General features: G+C 54.1%; 6 protein-coding genes across 6 annotated transcripts; 4 read left to right on the top strand and 2 right to left on the bottom strand.

Moving 5' to 3' along the window:
* Positions 1-2,221: 2,221 nt before the first annotated feature.
* BROUX77_007070 (uncharacterized protein) lies at positions 2,222-2,875 on the top strand (the record flags this gene model as incomplete). The annotated part of the gene is made up of 1 exon (XM_073752125.1): positions 2,222-2,875. One exon carries the CDS (start codon positions 2,222-2,224, stop codon positions 2,873-2,875), a length of 654 nt encoding a protein of 217 aa, XP_073602481.1.
* A 1,593-nt stretch (positions 2,876-4,468) lies between these two features.
* Positions 4,469-9,700, top strand: BROUX77_007069 (uncharacterized protein; the record flags this gene model as incomplete). Its single annotated transcript, XM_073752124.1, has 4 exons — positions 4,469-4,572; positions 4,672-5,215; positions 5,331-9,318; positions 9,402-9,700. The coding sequence occupies 4 exons, from the start codon at positions 4,469-4,471 to the stop codon at positions 9,698-9,700; spliced, it is 4,935 nt and encodes a 1,644-aa protein (XP_073602480.1).
* Positions 9,701-9,992: 292 nt separating this feature from the next.
* Positions 9,993-12,992, top strand: BROUX77_007068 (uncharacterized protein; the record flags this gene model as incomplete). The annotated part of the gene is made up of 1 exon (XM_073752123.1): positions 9,993-12,992. One exon carries the CDS (start codon positions 9,993-9,995, stop codon positions 12,990-12,992), a length of 3,000 nt encoding a protein of 999 aa, XP_073602479.1.
* Positions 12,993-13,148: 156 nt separating this feature from the next.
* BROUX77_007067 (uncharacterized protein) lies at positions 13,149-16,129 on the bottom strand (the record flags this gene model as incomplete). The annotated part of the gene is made up of 2 exons (XM_073752122.1): positions 13,149-14,648; positions 14,723-16,129. The coding sequence occupies 2 exons, from the start codon at positions 16,127-16,129 to the stop codon at positions 13,149-13,151; spliced, it is 2,907 nt and encodes a 968-aa protein (XP_073602478.1).
* Positions 16,130-16,796: 667 nt separating this feature from the next.
* BROUX77_007066 (uncharacterized protein) lies at positions 16,797-18,380 on the top strand (the record flags this gene model as incomplete). Its single annotated transcript, XM_073752121.1, has 4 exons — positions 16,797-16,901; positions 16,999-17,715; positions 17,820-18,278; positions 18,345-18,380. The coding sequence occupies 4 exons, from the start codon at positions 16,797-16,799 to the stop codon at positions 18,378-18,380; spliced, it is 1,317 nt and encodes a 438-aa protein (XP_073602477.1).
* A 516-nt stretch (positions 18,381-18,896) lies between these two features.
* Positions 18,897-21,045, bottom strand: BROUX77_007065 (uncharacterized protein; the record flags this gene model as incomplete). Its single annotated transcript, XM_073752119.1, has 4 exons — positions 18,897-19,432; positions 19,531-20,590; positions 20,661-20,716; positions 20,790-21,045. 4 exons carry the CDS (start codon positions 21,043-21,045, stop codon positions 18,897-18,899), a joined length of 1,908 nt encoding a protein of 635 aa, XP_073602476.1.
* Between the last annotated feature and the right edge of the window lie 243 nt (positions 21,046-21,288).

Here is a 21,288-nt window from a genome sequence, read left to right as displayed (position 1 = left end):
GTTGTGATCTTTTGGTCTTTACATGACTAACTAGTTGATGGATATCTTGGGCATCCTCTTTCCTTGTGTACATATGTATGTACATACACCATTCCACGGATATATGTGCATACATGCCGAGGCTAGAATATCCTCCTAACCAGCTAGTTAGGCGTAGTTAGTTGAGACAATCTTTGCAGGTAACGTAACTAACGCTGCAAGTATGTATACATACATCGTTTCCAGGTGCTCCCCCTATGGGCATCGTTTTCATCCTACGGAACCCACCGGATTTATGCACGTCCTAGCAAAGCATGCATAGTTACAGGCATACAAAAAGGAGACCCTGCATGGAAGCAAGAAAATCTCGTATTGAGCATAAAACCCACAGAGCGAGTGCTCTAGGTTGCACTCAAGCGTTGATCTTTGTTCACGATTCCCCATGGGGCTTCAGACCACCTCGTATTCTTTGGCCACATAGAACGGAAAACAAATGTAGTTAAAGATGAACAGTTGGTTAGGTATTAACTAGCTAGCTATAACAACGCAAGTCCCGTTGGTTTCTTGTAGGTAACCCGCTATAGTTGATTATGCTTTCGAGAAAGTCCCTCATAGTACTTGTGTCGTTCAAGGATTGACAACGAGCAGGAAAGAGTTAGTTGCTGGGGACTCCTGAGAAGTCGGTAAACTTTCCATGATCTTGCGGTGAGTTTCGGGGAGAGAGACTGAGAGAGAGATATCCCGCACAAGAGATAGTCTCCCATACACTTGTACCATTTGACTTGGAATAGTGTTTCTCTAACCATATCACAATGAAACGTGAGTCTTGGTTTCTTGTGTTGTGTTCGTTGGCTCAGCTTTTTGCGTCATGGGCTGAAATGGCCGAAGAAGTTACCAGCAGCATGGACACACGTGCGAACGAAGAAATCCAAGTGCCCGCTCCCTTAATTCCGGGTAGTTAGGGCGTAGTCTGACTACGAGCTAGAGCCAGGAGCAAACAGCCAAACAAAAAACGCTCGAGCAGCGACGGAGTTGTCTTTGGGCAGAAAGCCTAACTTGACACTTGGGCTTGGAGGTGATGTCATACAAGGCGGGTAGAGCATGACTAAGGAATGAATGAATGTACCGCCTGGGCTAGCTAGTGTGGGTGTGTACATGTGTACAGGTACACATTACATATATACACACTTGTATGCTTCGGATATTTGACACCCGCGGTTGAGCGGTGGACGGTGGGTCTGAGGCAGCCCGCTCAGCTCCGCCGGAGCCACATCGCCTCACTCCCACCATGTTTTAGTAGAGGGAGATTCTAGTGGTAGAGCGTGTGTCTGTGGCTGTGGTTCTGCCAGCGATGGAGGAGATGTAAGCATGTTTTCACATACAGCACAAACTGTACCTGGCGCATGGAAGAAGAATCAGACAATGCAATCAACGCTTTGTTACATAAAGGACCAGGATGTGTGTTATAGTTGGTTGTAAGGACATGGGGGATCTTTCGTGGCGGGATTCAATTCCATAGACACACATATTCATGTCTCCAAACAAGCAAACGAGCCCGTCCGTCAAAAGTCTCAAGCGACATGGCACGACACGGTAGAGCTAGGGTTGGGCTTTGGCCAGAAAAAAAAGAAAAAGAAAACCCCCCCTAACCCCAGCTGAGATCCAGTGCCCAAAAAGCTTAGATCAAATAGGAGGCAAAATATTTATTATTAGCAATACGAAAAAAAAATACAATCCTCTCATGGCAGGGCTCGGGGTAAGAAAGAAGACACAGCTCAGCTTTGATGTGTGGCGTAGTTGCGGTTGTAGTGGTAGTTGTAGTGGCAGTTACTTGGACTTTGGGGTTGGTGACAGCACGGCATCGGCAGTTGCGGAATACAGACACTAGCGGCTGAGGGATGCTGTTGTTCTTTTGCAACTTCCATGTTTGGTATGGCAACACCCCGCCAGCCGAAGCCATCAGCCACCAGAGCTTGGAGCAACTGCGATGACTTGGCTTTGCCGGCGCGACAAAGGAGATTCCGATGTATCTAAGTATCTATCCAAGTATCTATGTGTCTATGCATAGAGCTACCATCCTACATCTCCCACAAGTATAAAGATCGCCGGGCCTCCTCTCTCATTATTCCTGCTTCTTTTCACCACCACTCGCATCTTCTTCCGCATCTTTCACCTGCACTTTACTTTACTCATACATATCACTCCTAATCCTAAATCTAAATCCAAACCAATCTCCTTCAAAATGCTTCCCTCTACCTCCTTCGTCACTCTCCTGGCCGCCACTGGCGCCATGGCTGCTGCCGTCGTCCCTCGTACTGAGCAGACCGAGCAGGTCGAACAGACCGAGCAGGTCGAACAGACCGAACAGGTCGAGGAGCTTGGCTGTGTCCAGCCTTCTCTCAACTTTGAGAAGTGGACCATTGTTGACTTTGACTTCAACTGGACCCGCCAATTCTCGACTCCTGCTCACGCCAACACCAACGGCTATGTCAACTTCAACATCACTAGCCCTGCCCTCTCCAGACCTCTCAAGTGCCATGGCCACAGCACTGTCTGGCCCAACTTCTTCCGCGGAGACCAGTGGATCGACTGCGAGGGAACCATCGTTACCAGTGCTAGATTCGCCTATGACAACTTGGCCAACACCCTGAAGATCAACCAGGGCTGGCTGTGCGATACTTCTACCTACAACCACACCGGCTCTGGTGCCGTGAACCTGAACTGCGTCGAGGGTCCCATTGTAGAGAACAAGAACTGGGCCCCCAACACCAACCAGCTCTTTTCGGAGCAGAAGTACACTTGCGAGAAGGCTACCTTTGACATCTTCTCTGACACTCCCCGTGCCCCCCCGATCACTGGCCCCGTCACTGGCCCCGCTACCGATGCCTCTGAGTAAACAAGTCATCATGGCTCATGGAACGGCAGGGATAGTGGCCCGCCGTCTGCCCTCTCAGCTGCGTTGCCATAGTTACTCTTGATGTCTCTTGGAGCCTCATCAGAAGTTGATTGTGGGAGGAGATCCTCAATGAGGGACACGACACATGATTGTCTTGCACACATAAAATGCCATATACCGTGGACTAGCTTTATTTTGGTTGTGTCGATTAATACCGGATGCTACTAAGGCTGGCTAGGAAATAGAACTACTATAATCTTCTGAATAAAGCATATTTTGATACAAGAGACGTTGCAGATCAGTTGACAGTCGGTCATCTTAAGCGTGAAGTGGTTTGTGTAACTATGTAGTTGATCAGAGATCAGCCATTCCGTAGCTGGCTGAGTGAAACTTTGAGAGTTGAATGGAACTAGAGCCAGTTATATCAAAGTGATGGATGCGAGTCTACTAAACACCTCGATTGTCTACTAGCCGCAGAGCCCGTGATGTGTTGCCGCTCTGCAGAACGGGAGATGCCGCGAATCACTCTGGGCAAATGGTAACTATTGACTTGTTGTGTACTTTGATACATTCTCACTAACTACCTGATTGTGTGGCTTTCGCTGCTGTTCTCTGTCCACCTTTTAGGCAAAGATTCGGCTAATTGGCTCGTAACCCTAGCACGTGCACCCACAAAAAACCCTATCGCTACACATCCACAGTACCCCACGACCCACCCACACTCGCCATTTCCTCGTATAAAAATCTTGGCGTCATTGCCCGTCAGCCTTGCCGCCAGCGCCGGCAGCCTTGCTGGTCCATCACCAACGCCATTGCCAGCGTTTGCTTTGCAACTCAAGTAGCTATTGCCGTTGGGATTTTGGGCCGGGTGCCTTCCCCGGCAGCAAATAAATATCCTGTGTGCGGTTAGAATTTTGTCATCATTTTTGTGCCCATTTGTGGAATTGTGGCCACAGCTGCCTTTTGGTGAATCAACGCGGTTTGCTGCAGTCCAGCCGTATTTTGGCAACCTGAAAATTCAGGGCTTCCACCACCCAGGCAGCCTGCTTGTCTTTTTGTGCCTGACTCGCCGTTTGATTTTCTCGTGATGATGTTCTCCTCTCTTATCAGGCTTCCTTTGCCATTCGATTCAACCTTGATTCTGCGTCCCTGCAAGAAAAAAGTAAATTTGCCATCAAACTAACGAAAATCCACCTGTTCCAAAAAACCCACAAGGCAAAAAAAAGAGACCAAATTAATTTTTTTTTTCTTCTTTGACCAACCGCCCAAACTCACCTCCAACCAACCCACTTTCACCACCACAACGAGCTCTTCGATTCCATTGACTCAAAAAATCTGTCCACTCGCCAACAAAAAAATCTTTTTCGCCCCGAGTTATCGTGTCCCGCCCGCCAACTTAGCGTCATAGCGACAAACCGGTCTTTCGTGTAATATTATTTCTCCTCTGTTCTCGACAACGTTGCCCTTGCTCTTCACTTACTTCACATCGGGCTCTCAATCGAATCAAGACTGAACAAATCAATTTCCACAGCAAAGAATCTCACCTGCCAACCAAAACGACGACGACCACCACCACCATCCCTCGCCGTCAAAATGCCTAACTTAACTTCCAGCTTTGCATCGGCTGCCGCCGGCCAGAACCAAAACGGCCGTGACTCTAGAGGCGCGCTCGGTGACAGAGGCTCAAGCAGCGACTGGTACGCTTTGGCAACCATCCCATCTCCCCTCCTGCAACCTACAACGCCCCTCTGACTCAACAGACAAGTCTGCTAACATTATCCTGCCGCCTCACAAAGGGCCCGTCGCGATGGCCGTTCATTTAATGCCACTCGTACATTCCGCCGCTCCACCACCACGACTCCGTCGGGCCAACCCATCAGCTCCAATGCGTCTGTCCAGAGCCCTAACCCCAACCCGAACTCGAACTCATCCTCGTTGTCAACTTTTCCCGTGCCCGGCTCTGGAATCGATCAACCCCCCGCCTTACAACCCGCCACCAACCCTCCGGGTGTATCGTACGCCATGTCCCCCTTTGATCAGAACTCTACTATTCCGGCTCGCTATGGAAAGAACCAGATACTGGATATCTTCTGCGATTCTGACCCCGAGTTGAGCTTCTCTACCCATGTCACGAGCAATCTGTACATGGATGGCTGGGCACCTGGCCAAGCTACCGCATCTGCCCAGTTTAATGGAAGCGCCGGTGCTTCTACCGGCGTGCGGCAGTGGGGAAAACCCAGCGACGCCTCTGCTACCCAGGAGCCTGATATGTGCTGGATGTCCTCGCAGCCTGATTTCAAACCTCTGGGCCTACAAGATCTTAGTGCAGAAGAGAAGGAGGTGGGTAATTTTTGGATTTTGCTTCTTGGGAAAAATCTCACCCTCCCCCTCCCCCCCATTCACCATCCCAGATGATAATTGCCGTACTAATCCTGTCGACTCTTTCTGTCTATAGGCCTTCACCAATGATGTCAACAGCCCGCTTAAACTCATGCCCTCCAATGCCAATAACAATAACGGTCCCAATGCCAACAAAGACATGCATTCGCACGCACAGGGCACAGGCCTGAACGGTCGCAAAATTTCCACCACCCATTCTGGCAACAATCAATCTTCCAATAACTTCGGGCTGGGCGTAGGCCATAGCTCCGGTCTAGCTTCGCCTACCTCTGCTTCTTCGACACGACCTCCTGCGCGGCGTCGCGAATCTGCCGACCAATATGGTAGTCTGAATTCACCCCAGACTTCGAGATTCTCTCGTGACGACAACTCCTCATGGTTGGGAAACCGAAACAAAATGTCTGAACTTCGTGAATCCTCTACTCTTGAGGGCGACGATGATGCTGACAACATTCCGGTACCCCAATCTGCCCGCGACCCTCCTAAAGGTGGCTTCTTTGGTACCGTGGGTGGTTCCTCTAAAGCCCTGGCCACTGCCACCGGGAATGGTGCTTTTGTGATTGGAGCTGGAAATTCAACCTCAGCCTCTGGTTGGCCTTCGACTGCTTCTGGCCAAAACACCCCTTCCATGGGCGCCTTTGGAAACTTTGCTCTTCCCGGAACATCTCTTGTCGGAACGATTGGCGGGAACAAACCTGCACCTGTATCTGGAGGTACACGTGAAAGCCGCTTAGCCCATCTCATTCCTGCAAAGGAAAACGAAACTCCAGCTGCCCCGAATGCTGTATCTAAAACAGCAACGGATGGCTCCGAAGGAAACGTTGAGCAGGGCCGGTCATGGCGCCGACCTAGAACCGACACTGATCCCTTTTCCGACTCGGGTCGCATGGGAGCTGGACTGCTTGGTGGTAGCCGAGAGGATAGCCCTCCCCTGTCAAGTCGCCCCGCAAACTTGCCGTTTGAAACACCTGTCAAGGCAAATGGTGGCATCGGTGGAGTGGTTGGTGATTTGGGAATGAGTGGCTTGAACCTTGGCCATAGTGGGCATGAAGATCAAGGCCAGGACCAATTCAGCCCCTCTGTTACCAACCCCTACCGAAGCCCTGCCGGCGGCGACCGCGATAGAATTGGCCCCGAGGCACATGAACTTCTCCAACATCGCCAAGAGGAGGCCCATGGCAGTGGAAACATTGTCATGGATCGTCAAATGGGCGGAATTATTGGCAGCACTGGTCTTGATCAAGGATCAGGCGGCTTCAACGGGCCCCGGCCTTTCGGTGCCAACCCCATTTTCGATGGGAGCGACCGTAGCCAGACCTCTAGTGCTGGCCCCAAAGCCTATACCGGCCTCGGCGCCATCGGCGGTTGGCCTGGCTCATCTACCGTGCCAAACGTCGGAACTCCCGATCGCGAACGTGGTGGGTTCAGCGGTGCATTTGGCTCCTCGATCTTTCCTGCTATTGGAGGCGAGATCCAAACAACTGGCTTTGGCAGTGGCGTGTTTGGCCCCGGCGCTGGTGGTCCTGGTGCTATTGGAACACCTTCTGTTGGTCGCCGTAGTAAGCTTGAGGCCCTGTTTCCACCATCCATGCAGTCTCAAATGCAGCCCTCGGATCACGAAGAGCCGGATATGCGCCAAGGAAATCTCGGCCCTATTGGCCGTGGAGGGTTCCCTGCTATTGGGCGCGATACTGATAGCCCTATGCGAACCTCGGCCCGTGGCTTTGATGAGTTGTTTGCTCCTCCTGGCCCTTCAAGTGGACCTCATCCACTTTATGGCAGCCATGAAATTCCTGGTCCTGGAGCAGGCCCTGTTCCCAATGTTGCTCAGGGCACAACACAAGCTTCTGGCTTTGGCGGAATTCAAAGCACTGGAAGTGAGCGTCAAGGTACTAGCAGCACTGGCCCCTCGCGCCAGATGGTGATGCCCGACCGCATGCGATGGGTTTATCTTGATCCCCAAGGCCAAGTTCAAGGTCCCTTTACTGGCTTAGAGATGAATGACTGGTACAAGGCCAATTTCTTCTCTCCGGACCTTAGCGTGAAGCGTGTTGAAGACCCCGAGTTTGAGCCTCTAGGATCTCTTATTCGTCGAATTGGCAATTCTCGGGAGCCTTTCTTGGTGCCTCAAATTGGAATTCCCCATGGCCCCCCAACCCAGTCTAGCCCATTTGGACAGACTCCTACTGGCGGAGTTGTGCCTCCTCTCAGCTCAGTGATCCCAGCCTACGGCCGCACTCTTACTGCCGAGGAGCAGAACAACCTCGAGAGACGTAAACAGGAAGAACAATTTGTTGCTGCCCAGCAGCGCGATTACATGATGCGTCAACAGGCGATGGCTCCGAAGTTTCCTTACGGTAGTGCTGTTAGTGTACCTGGTCTTCAACACCACTCTAGCGCTCACAGCCTTCATAGCCAGCCCAGCTTCGGAACCATGGGTCCTATGAGCGCTGGAGTGCACCAGCCCATTGCTGCTGGTTTCCCTCAGTTTTTCGATGGTCATCTGGGCCCTGCCTTGCCCCAAGGCATTGCTGGCTCCCGCGAGGGAGATGTTGCTGGCATTAATGAACTCGATCGCTCTATTGGTGGCGCTTTTGTTGGTCACACTGGAGCTAACGCTGGCCCTACCGGCTATGGCACAGCTTCTGGAAATGAACTTGGCGGACCCTACAACAACCTCGGAACCTCAAACTCCGCCGTTGAGCTGGAAGGAAGTGGTCTTCGTGGCTCTTTGCCGGCTACTGAAAACCTCGTTCAAGACAGTGAGGGCTTCAAGGAGCGCATTCAAGAGTTTGAACGTTTGCGCCAGGATATTGATGATGACCAGCGCCAAGAACAGTCATTGGATGAGGCCCTGTATGCTCAAGGCAACGAGGAAAGGAGAGAGGACCTTCAGACCCTGAGTGCTCCGCAGTCTCCTGTTTCTGAGAGTAATGAACAAAACAAGGCTGAGACTACCACGGAGACTAGCGCACCGTCCAAGTCCGATAATATTGCGGCCACTCCTACTGCGCTCATCGACGGCCAGGGTTCTGCTTCTAACCCGGCTTCGACGGACTATCCTTCTGCCGACCATGAGCCTGAGAATGACCAAGAATCGAAATTCAAAAGCCAGGAGGTCGACTACATCCAGTATGCGGAATCTTCTGAATCAGGTCCTCAAGACTTGGACTTGCCAATGCCCTTCCCTCCTCCTCCTGGTGCGGTATCCCCTGGACTTTCGTCTCCCACTCTCACTCAGCCCCCACCGCTAGCGCCATGGGCCCGCGAAGCCAACGAGTCTCGTAAGGGTCCTTCGTTGAAAGAAATCCAAGAGGCTGAGGCGGCTAAGGCTGCTAAGGCCGACCAGGCTGCTGCTGCTGCACGCCGAGCTGCGCTAGAACAAGAGGTTGCCGACACTCGGGAGCGCGAACGTGCTATGGCTTCAATGCAAACTGGCCTTCCTACTACTAGTACTTGGGGCCAGGCTTCAGCATCTCCTGCCGCGACCGTATCGTCCGCATGGACTAGACCTGCTACCCGGTCGGGTTCCGCCACTGGAACCCCGGCCCAGAAACAAAAGACTCTTGCCGAAATCCAGCGTGAAGAGGAACTTCGCAAGGCTAAGGCTGCCAAGGAAAGCGCTCTGTTGACTTCAGTTGTTGGCTCTACCGGAAGTGTCAGCACCAGCACGGGCAAGCGTTATGCTGATCTAGCGTCCAAGGGTTCCTCGTCAACTATTGCTACAGGATCCGTCATTGCGGGCAGTGGCACTGCCATTGCATCCTCTACTCCTCTTGCATCCGGCTCTCCTTCGTCCGGGCCAATGATTGGCGGATGGGCAACCGTGGGTGCTGGTGGCCGTGTTAAAACATCTTCTGCATCGACAGCTGCCGGCTCTTCCCGCGCCATCAGCACACCGACTGCAAAGCCTATTTCGGCTAAGCCCACAATTCTTTCCAAGGTGTCTACTTCTGCAGTCAAGTCTGATGCGGTAGCCGCTCAGGATGAGTTTAACAAATGGATGATGCGTGAGCTTCGGGGACTGTCCGACGGAATTGATGGTAAGTTCATGACATGCAAGATGGGGTGAAATGATGTTGAAACGATTACGAGATTGATGCTAACTACAGCTTTTTCCTTTCAGCCTCGACGTTTGCGGCAACACTGATGCTGCTACCTCTTGAGACGACGTTGATTTCAGATGCTGTGTATGCAAGCTCGGCAACCATCGATGGCCGCCATTTTGCTGAAGAGTTCATTCGCCGCAAGAAGCTGGCCGACAAGGGCATCGTGGAAAAGAATGGAACGTCAAACACGGGCGCTACGGGATGGAGTGAGGTTGCGAAGAAGAGCAACAGTGCTCGGGAACAGCCGACCGAAACCAGTATTGCTGGTGCCGGCTTCAAGGTCGTGCCTGGCCGCAAGAAGAGTGGAAAGAAATAGTGGCTAGTGTATTACTAGGGTTACAATAGAGAAGCAGTAGGGTTATGATTCGCTATTCAAATGATGTGATTAAGCGGGCAAGACCCCGCCAAACGTGCAGGGTTTTAAGTTTTTTTTGAGAAAGGCATGTATCACAGAAACTGCCGTGTAACATGGTGACGACAGAGTTTTCGCTTTTTTTTTTAATCTTTTTTTAATTCTGCCCCTCAAATCGGACCAGCCAATCTTTAGATAAACGAGAGACCCTTGAATATTCGCCTCGAACAATTAATCACGACGACGCCCTGATACGATGGCGCTTCTTTCGGCACTGGAAGGCGACTTCCTGCCCGTTCTCCAGTCTCCCGTTGCTGCACCCATCATCGCCGATTATGCTGCGTCGCTGGGTTTTTCGACTGCCGCGCCACTGGCCGATGCCCCGGCCCGGACGGCCTCGGATGCCCTCGCCGTGGGTATTGCGGCCCTCAGCGCCTTCTTGCAGGCCAATGTTACCGGGCCCGTGCTCTCCAGTGATGCGGCGATAAATGCGGCCTTGGGAGACGTAGCAGCGAAGCATAACCAGCGGCTGCTTATTTCCAGCTTGGAGGTTGACGGTGTAGCACCGTACCAATATGCGCCGCATCTGCCGCTGTTTGGTCTTGCGCGATATGCTATCCTTAAGGTAGTTCCCAAGCTGCTGACTGGCGACGTTGTTGTAGAGGGGGACAAGGTCGTCAGCGTTAGTTGGTGGGCTATGCGTGTCTTGGTATGGCATTACAAGCTTCTCGCGCAGCCGAATCTCGGATCCAAGTCTGCCTTTGCGCGGAGTTCTCAGTGGACTGATGTTCCTGAGCTGCTGGATGCTGTCACGGCAGCCGTGGCAGCAGTTTGCAAACAGGTGCTGGGCGCAGCTCCAGGTGCCGAAACACCGTATTTTTCCGTCGTGGGCTCTGCACAATGGAGCCGCGCGGAGCAGGCCGAGCTGCTGCTGGAGATTTCCAACTCGTATCTCATGCTTGGCATTGAAGACCGGGCCAGACTGGCTCTCGCACAGGCTGCTGGGCTCAGTGGCATCAAGTATGTCTTGTCAGGTGCCCTGGGCAAGAGAACAAAGTGGCAGGAAAAGGACACGAGTCAGCTTGTAGTCCTGGCTAAGAGCGCGACGGACACAGCGTCTGGAACCAACGAGGCCCGGCCTAAAGCGCTGGAACTCAACGACGACACATTGCTTGAGACGATTGCCTTCATGGCGCAAGCAGACAAGCAGGCCGCTCCGGCCCAGCCGGACCACACTGCGCTGGAACTCGAGGCTGAAATCGCGCCCGATAACCAGCCGCTGCTTGCGCCGCTTGACAGCGCCATACTCCTGACAGAAGCCAGCATCAAGGACGCGTTTTCGCCCATGGATGGCCTGACTGCCGAAGAAGTACTGCCCTTTGCCGTCCGTGTCTTGGCTGACTCAAGCGTGAACTGGCAAATATACACGCAGGCGTTGATTGTGCGCTCGCGCATTGAAGTCAACCGCAGTCGCACAGTTGAGCGCGGCGTCTTGCAGTTACAGGCTGTGGTAGACCAGATTGTCGTCGACACCGCTGGACCATTGGACTCAGAGGCTACGTCGGTAGGCGCGGATGACGGGAGCTTAGATGCCTTGCCCGTGCCCACGCTCTCACTCAACGACGATGTCCCTGTGGCTGAGCCTGCAGCTCCAGCACCCACGTCCTTTTTCCCTGCACTAAAGGAATCAGAGTCGGCGCCGGCAGCGACTCGCCTGCGCTACATCAATTCGTTGTTGACGCCGCCCCGCTGGCATTTGGAGTCGGAGCTGGCGTATTGCTGGGCTGGCGTCGGCTCGCTTGTGTCAGCGTTGGAGATTTTCAAACGGCTTAGGATGTACGCCGAGGTTGCGCTGTGCTTGGCCTCTGCTGACCAGGCCGGAGCCGAGGACGGACGTGGAGCTGGCGGTGAGAATAAGGCCCGTGGTCTGATTCGGTGGAGGCTTTTTGAGCCCACGAATGGCGCCAAGATAGACGCCACATCTATTGATATCTCGGCTTTGAAGCCAGCCGACTACATGGGCCCGCTCAAGGCTGCCAAGGATTTACCATCTGATGCCCCGCGACTCTTTTGCATTCTGGGCGACCTCGAGAATGATGCTGCTCATTACGAGAGTGCTTGGGATGTGTCTAACCAGCGCTACTCGCGTGCTCAGAAGAACCTGGGCGAGCACTACATCCAGCTGAAGCAGCTGCACAAGGCTCGGGAAGCCTACAAAAAGGCTGTCCACGTCAACCGCCTCAACACGGAGCTTTGGGGCCGTCTTGGAGACCTGGAGCTGCGACTGGCCGACTACGAGGCAGCAGCTGAAGCCTACACCCGCGCCATTGGCGCTGCTAATGGAACCGTTGGCGGTGAAGATGCGCGGACATGGAGTAATCTCGGCTCGGCGCTCTGGAGTTTATACCAGGAGGCCATGCGGGACATTGCAGACGGCAAGACCGACGAAGCCACCGCGCCGAACAGCATCGCCGCTGACGAAGAGCAGGACGAAGTTGACGACGAAGACGCCAAGTTCGCCAAGCCCACACGCCTCCTACAACAAGCTCTCAGCGCATTCAAGCGCGGCGCGGCACTCAACAGAGACAACTGGCGGATCTGGGACAACATCATCACCCTGGCCTCACGCATCCGGCCCGCAGCGCTCTCCGACATCGTGCCCGCCATTCAGCGCGTCGTTGAGATCCGCGCGACAGAAGACGCGCTGGACATTGACGTGCTGCGCCTGCTTTTGTCCGAGGGCATCCTGGCCCAAGAAAAAGTCAACGATGTACTCCAGGCGCCGTACGTCCTGCCCCGCGGCACCATTGAGAAACGCATCTACGAGCTCTTGGAAAACACCATTGTCCCGCTGATAACGCGCCGCGACGACCTGTGGGAAGTCATCTCGCGCGCGCGCGCGTGGCGCCGTGACTTTGCCGGCGCCATTGACGCCAGCGAGGCTGCGTGGCGCGCGGCCGTTGGCACGGCGAGCACCGGGCTGCTTGCGGCTGCGGCGTCGACTGCGGCGTCGGAGCGCAAGGACTGGACCAAGGACGAGGCCGCGTGGGAGGGCGTTGTGCAGCGCACGGACGAGCTGGTGTCGATGCTGGAGAACTTTGGCGGCGAGGTGGAGAGTATCGGGCCCAAGTGGAAGTTCAAGGCTCGGAATGCTGTGAGGAGTGTGTTGGGCAAGGCAAAAGACCAGTGGGAGGGTACAGAGGGGTGGAAGACGCTGCAGGGGCTCATGCAGGACTTGAAGACGACGCGGGAATGAGTGGGAAGCGGGCGGAACGGAAGGATGGGATTTCAAAACTGCCGAGTGAATATTAAAGTTGATACGAGTGTTTATAAATTTAATGGACATCAACCACTGGAACCTGAGTTGAAGCGAATGTCTATAGTTGTTTGGTCTCTGGAGACTCGCTGCTCTCTAGTCTTCTATGCTAATCACCTCTATTACACTGTCCGTTGCCTCCCCTCCTCCATCTTGATCTCGCGCCGGACCGCCGGCTCCGTCCTTTATGTCCTCACCTTCAATCTGGCTGTAGAAGAGTGCCGCAATATTAGAGCCCTCCTGCGGCGACACCAAAACGTCCAGAACCCTCACGGCCTTGTCTCCAGTATCGGGGTCAATCTGGGCTTCAAAAAAGAGTTCCTCGTCGGCAAAGTTCAGTCTGCTCAGCGCGACAATTAGCCGCTCTAGGTCTTCGCGGCCATTTCCAGAGAGCTTTGCGCGCAAGTCAAAGGCCGGGCCGGTGGGTATTGACTGTAAGCTCGACGCCTTATTGCGGTTCGAGTTCATGGCTGAGCACCCGCTTTGCGAAGGCACAACATCGTGCATGATGAGGCGGTAAATAATGCCCATGGACAGCTCGACTATGAATGCCGTATCTTCCAGTTCACGAGACCCAAAACCGAGTGGCGGACTGCTACAAGCATCTCCCGCATCTGCAGCTAGTGCGTGGTGGCTTGAGTCCGAATGTACCGTACACGGACTTTGGCCGCCGACATTGTACAGGGCATCCACAGAAGCCGTGAGTAGACCGACAACTCGAGACGTCAAGTGAGCATCGGCGATGAGAGACTGGATGCCAAATTCACAGTGTGAGAGGGAAAGAAGAGTGCGCAGCGCCGCAATATGCACTGCACGAACCTGTTCACACTTCCATCCAGACTCATCGTCGACGCCCTGGCGCGTAACATCGTTCTGGGTTGGCCCTGGAACCAGGGTGTACAAGTCCAGAGTCAGCAGTTTGCCGATGCGTTCAAGGACGACAGCTGCTACTTTCGAGGCGTCCATATCAGTCGAAATCGGGCCCACGGATTCCTGGAGTCCGCTCGTCGCAAGGATGTTGAGCATGATGACCATTTCACTGGGCGAGGTGTAGTGTCTGGGGGACAATCCAAAGGCAACCACGTCTCTTGTCATGGCACTCCAAAACTGCTTGCGCAGAGCTCCGGGCGCCTCGGTTGGTTGGTCAGATGCCGTAGAGCAACCAAGGGCTACCAGATGCAAGAGACCCAGCAGGGCAGTCACAGCGCCCGACGTGGAATCGCGCAAAGAGCTTCTGCAGGACCGCCGGGCGAACTCACGCGTAAGCGCAGAGATGATGGTGGGCACGATGGTGGGCAAGAGGGCAGATATCAGGCTCCATGTGTGCAGGCGCAGAGTGAATCCAAGGAGAGTGGCCAAGGGCTCAAAGGAGAGAGTATACTCCTCATCAATACAAGACGCCAGAAGAGAGATTAGCTGCGAGGCAAAGTCTGCGAGGACCTGCAGCGGTTGCGTGGTAGAGCCCATTGCAGGTAGTGAATGCAGTATGAATGCTCCTAATGAAATATGCGGCTTGGAGGGCAGATGACAAGAAAATAGCGACTCAAGCGTAGAGTGATGCAGGCGAGACTCGTGATCAAGCAGGAGTTTGAGGAACTAGAAACCGTTAGGGCAGGGGCCTTGGGGCCATTTCAAAATACGGAGAGAAGGTCGGCAGACCTCGAACTTACATCAAATGACGGCACAGGCGCCAATACCTTTGTAGCCGACTTTTCTGGCATGGGCGGAGCAGCATCAGAGTAGAGAGCATGGCCGTCTTGCATGACATAGTCCATGTCCTCCCCAAAGTCACCGTGATTGGCTGTGTCCAGCTGTAGCACAGGCGAGTCCTGAACATTGCGTTTCCGCTTGTTCTTTGTTGGCGTCCGTTCCAGCGCACAAGCCATTGTCCCCGAGACTGACCGTCCCCCGCGCTTGCCCGGACTAGGCGCCAGATCCATGTCGTCAAAGCCGTCAGCCAGAGCCCACGTCTTGGTTGTTTTCCGCGGCGTGCTGAGAAGCTTGGAGGGGAGGGTGCCGGAGGCGGAGCTTGCCGACAGTCCGGAATGGTTGGTATCCCGGGCTCCGACGGCCCGCCGGGTCCGGCTATCGGTGTCGCGGAGTTCCTGCTGGAGGAACTTGACCTCGGTCTTGGCGGCCTTTTCGGAAACCTGGGCAGCCTCCAGGGTTTGCTTGAAGTTTGACATTTGCGCGTCGTGGCGCTGGCGCATGGCTGCGAGAGATGTTTCGTGGTCTTTAGAGCTGCGTTCAAGCTTTGATCTCACGATTGCGGTTTCACCCTTGGCAGAGTTGAGTTGCTGTGTGAGCAGCGCAATCTTTGTCTGCAGCTCCAGGACTTCTGAAAGGCCCGTCGTCGAACCGAGGGGCGGTGCCGGCAGGCTCGGCGGGGGCTGTGGCTGCGAAGAGCCGGGGTTGGCTGGGCGCGACGGATATGCTTGTTGGAGCGGGCGAGGCTGGCTTTGTGAGGGGTACGGCTGCACAAAGGGCCTGTTTGGATTGGACTGGGAGGCTTGGAGGCGAGAATACTGCGTGGGCTGCGGTCGATTGAACTGCGTGGGCTGTGGCCGGTTGTATTGCGTCGGCTGCGGGCGGATGGAGCCATTCAGCGGCTGGGCTATAGCCGGGCGGGCGGCATTCTGGGGCTGGTTCGGCGGCTGTTGCAGGCGGATGGACCCGGCGGGAGGCGGATAGACCGGCACGGCAGCTTGCGACGGCTGCGCGTTGTTCCAAGCCGCGGATTGCGAAGGGCCGGCGTAGGGGCCCCTGATGGTGACGGGGGGGTTTCGAGCCGAGGCGGAGGCAGAGGTGGCAGCAGGCCCGTTCCACTGCGGCGGGAGATGGCGAGAGCCGGCAGCCGGAGCGTTGTAGTTGTAGGCGGAGTCTGGTCGGTTCGAATTGGCGGCCGTGGCAGCGCTGTAGTTGTTGCGCAGAAGCGAGTGGGCTTGTGGTTGTGCTTGTGCTTGAGTCGAGCTGAGAGCCTGCGCCTGAGTGGCCTGAATAGCCTGTTGCTCCAGCTCAAGCAAGGCGCCGTCGGTCAGGTCGTCGAGTTCGTCATCGTCAAAGTCGTCAAACTCCATCTTGCTGTGTTTTTCCGGCCCCAACTAACGATCTCGCGATACTCGACAACCTGGTCGCGTTATGGAGGGAAGGCACGGGCGTGGTGGGGCACTACAGACCCTAGGCAACCCTAGTCGGTGGAGGAGCATCATGTTTCATGTGGTAAAGCTTCAGGCAAGGATCCGCAGGCTTAGGCGCAGGTTCAGGCTGCCACTGCAACGCCGAGACAGGCAGAAGACAGAAAAATAGAGTGTCTAGCTAGACTAGATTGCGAGTTTGTGCTTCTTTTTGCCTCCCCGTCGCCAATCTGGCTTCGCTCCTCTTCTTCTGCCGTTGAGAACCAACGGTTCCTCTCTCCATTTCTTTGTCGCTCCTTCTCGGCGTCTCTTTTCCGCCTGCTGTTTTGTGCCTCGACTCCACATCCTAATTTCCGCTGTACTTTTCTCTTCTGCTTTCTCTGGCTTTGCTGGCTTTTGTTTCCCTTTTTTTTTTTTTTCCTCCTCTTCCATCATCGCCACCCGTTGCTACCCCCAAGCGACCACCACTCCCAAAGTTACCTTTGCAGCCGGGAGCTTTGACCGACTCGACAGCCGCCGGCCCCGAACCCGCCCTCCCGACACGTACCCCCAAGGCCCGACAGTCTCGCCCTCCTCCGCCGTCCGCCCCGATACCCTCCCACTCGCAGCCATGGCACGCAGCCGAAAAGGCAACAAGGCCGCCGCCTCGCACGGCGATGCCAGCGACGACAGCACCAGCTCGTCCGTCCAGGTCACCCGGACCAAGCCGGCTGAGGTGAGCCCTCCCGAGACCACCGGGACCCCCCCTCCCGATGACGGCCGCAGCCCCCGCCCGCACTGCTCCAAGCTAACCCGCCCCATTGCCTCCCTAGTCCAGCGACGAGCGCCGCGCCGAGTTCGAGAAGAAAAAAGCAAACTTCTTCACCCGGACCCTCTGGACCCTGATCATGGTCTTCGGCTTTGTTGCCGCCCTCTGCGCCGGCCACATCTACATTATCGTCATCATCACTGTCGTCCAGATCATCAGCTTCAAGGAGGTCATTGCAATTGCCAACGTGCCCAACCGCGCCCGCCAGCTGCGCCAGACCAAGAATCTCAATTGGTACTGGCTGGCCACCACCATGTACTTTCTCTACGGCGAGTCTGTCATCTACTACTTCAAGCACATTGTGCTGGTGGACAAGGTGCTGCTGCCGCTGGCAACCCACCACCGCTTCATCAGCTTTGTGCTCTACGTCTTTGGCTTCGTCTTCTTTGTCTCCACCCTCCAGGCCGGCCACTACAAGTTCCAGTTCACCCAGTTTGCCTGGACTCACATGGCTCTCTACCTGATCGTTGTGCAGGCCCATTTCATCATGAACAACGTCTTTGAAGGCATGATCTGGTTCTTGCTGCCCGCTACTCTGGTCATCAACAACGACATCTGGGCCTACATCTGCGGCATCACCTTTGGCCGGACCCAGCTCATCAAAATCTCGCCCAAAAAGACTGTGGAAGGCTTCATTGGTGCTTGGGTCATGACCAATGTCTTTGGTGTTCTCACTGCGAAGCTGATGATGCGCAGCGGTTTCTTCATCTGCCCCGTCACTGTAAGTTCTGGTTGTCTTTTTTTCTTTTTTTTTTTTCCAGACGCCACGCGGTCAACCGCTGTGATACTACTGTACGTACACCTTCTAACTAACGAACCACCCAGGATCTTGGTGCCAACGTCTTCACCGGCCTCGAATGTGTGCCCAACCCCGTCTTCGTGCCCAAGGTCTACTCACTGCCCCAGTTTGTATTCCTGCCGCCCGGTTTCAACTTCTCCTTCACCACAGAGCCCATGATGTTCCACACTCTGTCTCTGGCTACCTTTGCCTCGCTCATTGCTCCCTTTGGCGGCTTTTTCGCTTCGGGCCTCAAGCGTACCTTTAAGATCAAGGACTTTGGCGACTCGATTCCCGGCCATGGCGGCATGACCGACCGGATGGACTGCCAGTTCATCATGGGCTTCTTTGCTTACATGTACTACCACAGCTTCATTGCTACCCACAAGGCGTCTCTCGGCAGTGTCATGGAGACTGCCATTACCGGCCTGACCATTGAGGCCCAGATTGAACTTGTACGGGGAATGGCCAAGCATCTGAACAACCAGGGTGTCTGGGGTGTCAAGGTACGAATGAGCATGCCTTTTATTTTGACTTGGACGTTCCACTTTGCTAACTGCTATTTAATTTAGACTTTGGAGTGTTTGGCTGAGTCCACAACACAGTAGTCAGATTGCAGGCAATTCTTGTTTTCTTATCTCTGTTGATGCAGCATGTCAGATCCTGCTATTCCAACACACACATATATTTCACTCTTCACTCTCCAGGGGCTCTCTCATGCTCACAAGGAAGTAAACAAAACGTTTGTGTTTTTTTTTTTCCCGACTTGCCAAGAGTACATATATTTTTCTTTTCTTACCAACCACGTTTCCTCATCTTTTGCCAGCCTCACAACTCGATTATTCGCTTGTAGTTATAATCACTTCATCTCTGTAGTAATAATGTATTAATGTCGCTGTTTTATGCTCACCAATCTAGCATGTGCCGGTATTCGCAAAATCCATCGACGAGTCCATGCCGGTCCTCGCAATTTATTGTTGAGCGTTGGGAATTTTTCCATGAGCTGTTGAGAGGTTGAGAATGCGGCAATAACAAGATTTTGCATGTGAAAGTTGGTTACCCTTCAAACTAACCCTAGATACTGCCTTCAAGATGCAGAAAGGGTCAGGCCAACCGCCAGAGTCTCATGAAATCATGACAATTCGGCTCTCCAGCTTGGGCGCAATGACCCGCGTCCAGTCCACCGACAAATCCTCCTGTTTCATAGCGTCACACACCGCCGTGTGAAGACCGGCTTTGCGAACCCACTTGGCAAAGAACTTGCGCTGGAGAAGAACCTCGCCGTCAATCTTGTCGACGTCTTCGTCGCTGCCGAGTTTGCTGCTCTGCTCAGTCTCGTCATCCAGGCTCATGTTTTCGTTGACGGGCTCCCGTCCAATGCCGTGACGGCGGTTAAGCCACTTGTTCCACGCAGAAGTTTCTGTGAGGCTTGATTCGACGCCCGTCTTCCTCGGTCCATTGGCCGTCGAGGTGGACTCGAGAGGCACGACTTTTTCCGCAATCGCCCCCCAGTGCGTGCTCAGGTAGCGCCACCGTCCAACAGTGCGCAGGCCCATAAAGTACTGGCGCAACATGGCAGAAATCAAGATGCCGTTTTCTTCGCAGACGATTTCTTCGGCAACGCCGCCCTCTGGCTCGACAAGAAGAGAGTCGTAGCCGTCTGTGTAACATCAAGGTTAGTTGTTAGCAAAGGAAGTTGGAGCCAAGCACAGCAATTGCACTGAAAAAGAGCCATCAAATACTCCTTGTACCACTTACCCTTTCCGCGACCCATATATCCTCGAGTGGCCAGAGTGTACTTTTTGTCCATGATGATCGGGCTGCCACCAAGACTAGCATCGACCACGCGCTTGCCCGGGGGAAGCTTCACGTCAAACTTGAACGTGATGTTGGAGACCTGCGGGAAGCGCCCTTCAAGTGCGGGATACTGCGAGACGCCGTTTTCCAGGGCATCCCAGATTGCTTGGCCAGTGACCTTGATCAAGATGGCCGGGTCTTCAAAAGGAAAACAATCAGTAATGTCCCGGACCAGAATCACGCCGGGCGGGTAGATTTTGTCTCCGCGGATTGTTCCAGAAGCCATTAGCGCGGCGTCGGCCCCGTAATGCCCTCGCATAATGTCACACACAAAGTTCCCCATGTTGCTTTCCTTGGTGCGCACAGTCACAAAGCGAGCATCGAGAGGCACGGCGGTCCAGCCGACGGGTTTCGCCAGATTGTGCTTCAACGAGGCCGTTAAATTTTCAACAAGAGCCGTGGCTTCAGTGTTTGGTGCGACGCTGGAGCACACATCACGGCGAATAATGTTGAAATCCCACTTCCCGGAGCCGTCTTCACGTTTCCATCCTTCAATAAAGCTGAGATTCTTGAAGTCGGTTCCTGAGCGCAAGACATGCGTGCCATCAATCAAGCTGTGGGCATAGTAATGGTCATGTCCACCAAGAATGAGATCGAAAAGCCCGTTGGTGTTTTCCGCCAACTTGTTGTCATTGGGCTCGCGCTGGTGGCTTACGCAAACAACCAAATCCGCACCACTCTCTCGAAGCTTTGGAACAAGCTCCTTGGCAACGGCCGAGGCTGATTTGTAAATGATGTTGGGCGGCAGACTGTTTATGGTCGCAAGCCACTCACGCTCGCCAAGCCCCACAAAGGCTATCTTTACTCCAGATGGCGTCGTGATCCAGTGTGTCTGCTTAGCGCCACCAAGAGGAACATCATCGCCAAGAGCAGGATCAAAAATGTTGGCAAGGAGCCAAGGAAACGTGCATTTTGCTGTGAGATGAGAAAACTGAGCAACGCCAAAGTCGAGGTCATGATTCTGGTCGAGTGAAGATGGTCAATATTGGCATGTTAGGAGAGTTACGACATGGTTAGTGAACGGTACTTACGCCTACACAGGCAACATCGGTCCCAATGGTGTTGAGGACAGGCACCATGTGTTCACCTAGCGTTCCATTTTAGTAAATTGAAGTGGAAATTGGTAATCAGAACTGAGTATAGACAGCTCGCCTCCTCACCTTTAGTCACTGAACTCTCCAAGCTGGGATTAAACGCATCTCCTGAGAACACCGTCACCAGGCCGGTTTTCCTGGTTTCGGCCGCTTCACGATACTCATTGACAACACCGATGAAGCGAGGAAGGCCACCAACTGGCTCTGAACTCGACTGCTCCAGGTGATAGACATCGTTGTAGTGCAGAAGCCGAACATTCGGAGGCGAGTCCGGTTGTCGCGGAGACTTGAAAGTTATCGATGCATCAGGAGGCAGAGACATAGCGAGAACAGGACGTGGAAATCACAGTATAGTAAGCAGAACGGCGCAAATGGGAAAGGGGGAAAATGACACAAGACATGCACAGCAATAAGAGACAGTAAACTCGCAGACGGTTACATACGTCTACAGAGGGGAAGCTTAGGTAAGAAAAGGGTCTATTGCACAAAGCTACTTGCATGCATGGCAGCTCAGCTCAGACTGGACGGCATCTGGTGATTGGCCAATCACTGCGGCTCAATTAGT

This window comes from Berkeleyomyces rouxiae (assembly GCF_048999995.1).
Source record: "Berkeleyomyces rouxiae strain 22BRR77 chromosome Unknown BrBRR77_ptg000011l, whole genome shotgun sequence".
In the NCBI taxonomy this organism is placed as follows: Eukaryota; Fungi; Ascomycota; class Sordariomycetes; order Microascales; family Ceratocystidaceae; genus Berkeleyomyces; species Berkeleyomyces rouxiae.
This window is presented reverse-complemented; position numbering and strand designations above follow the sequence as displayed.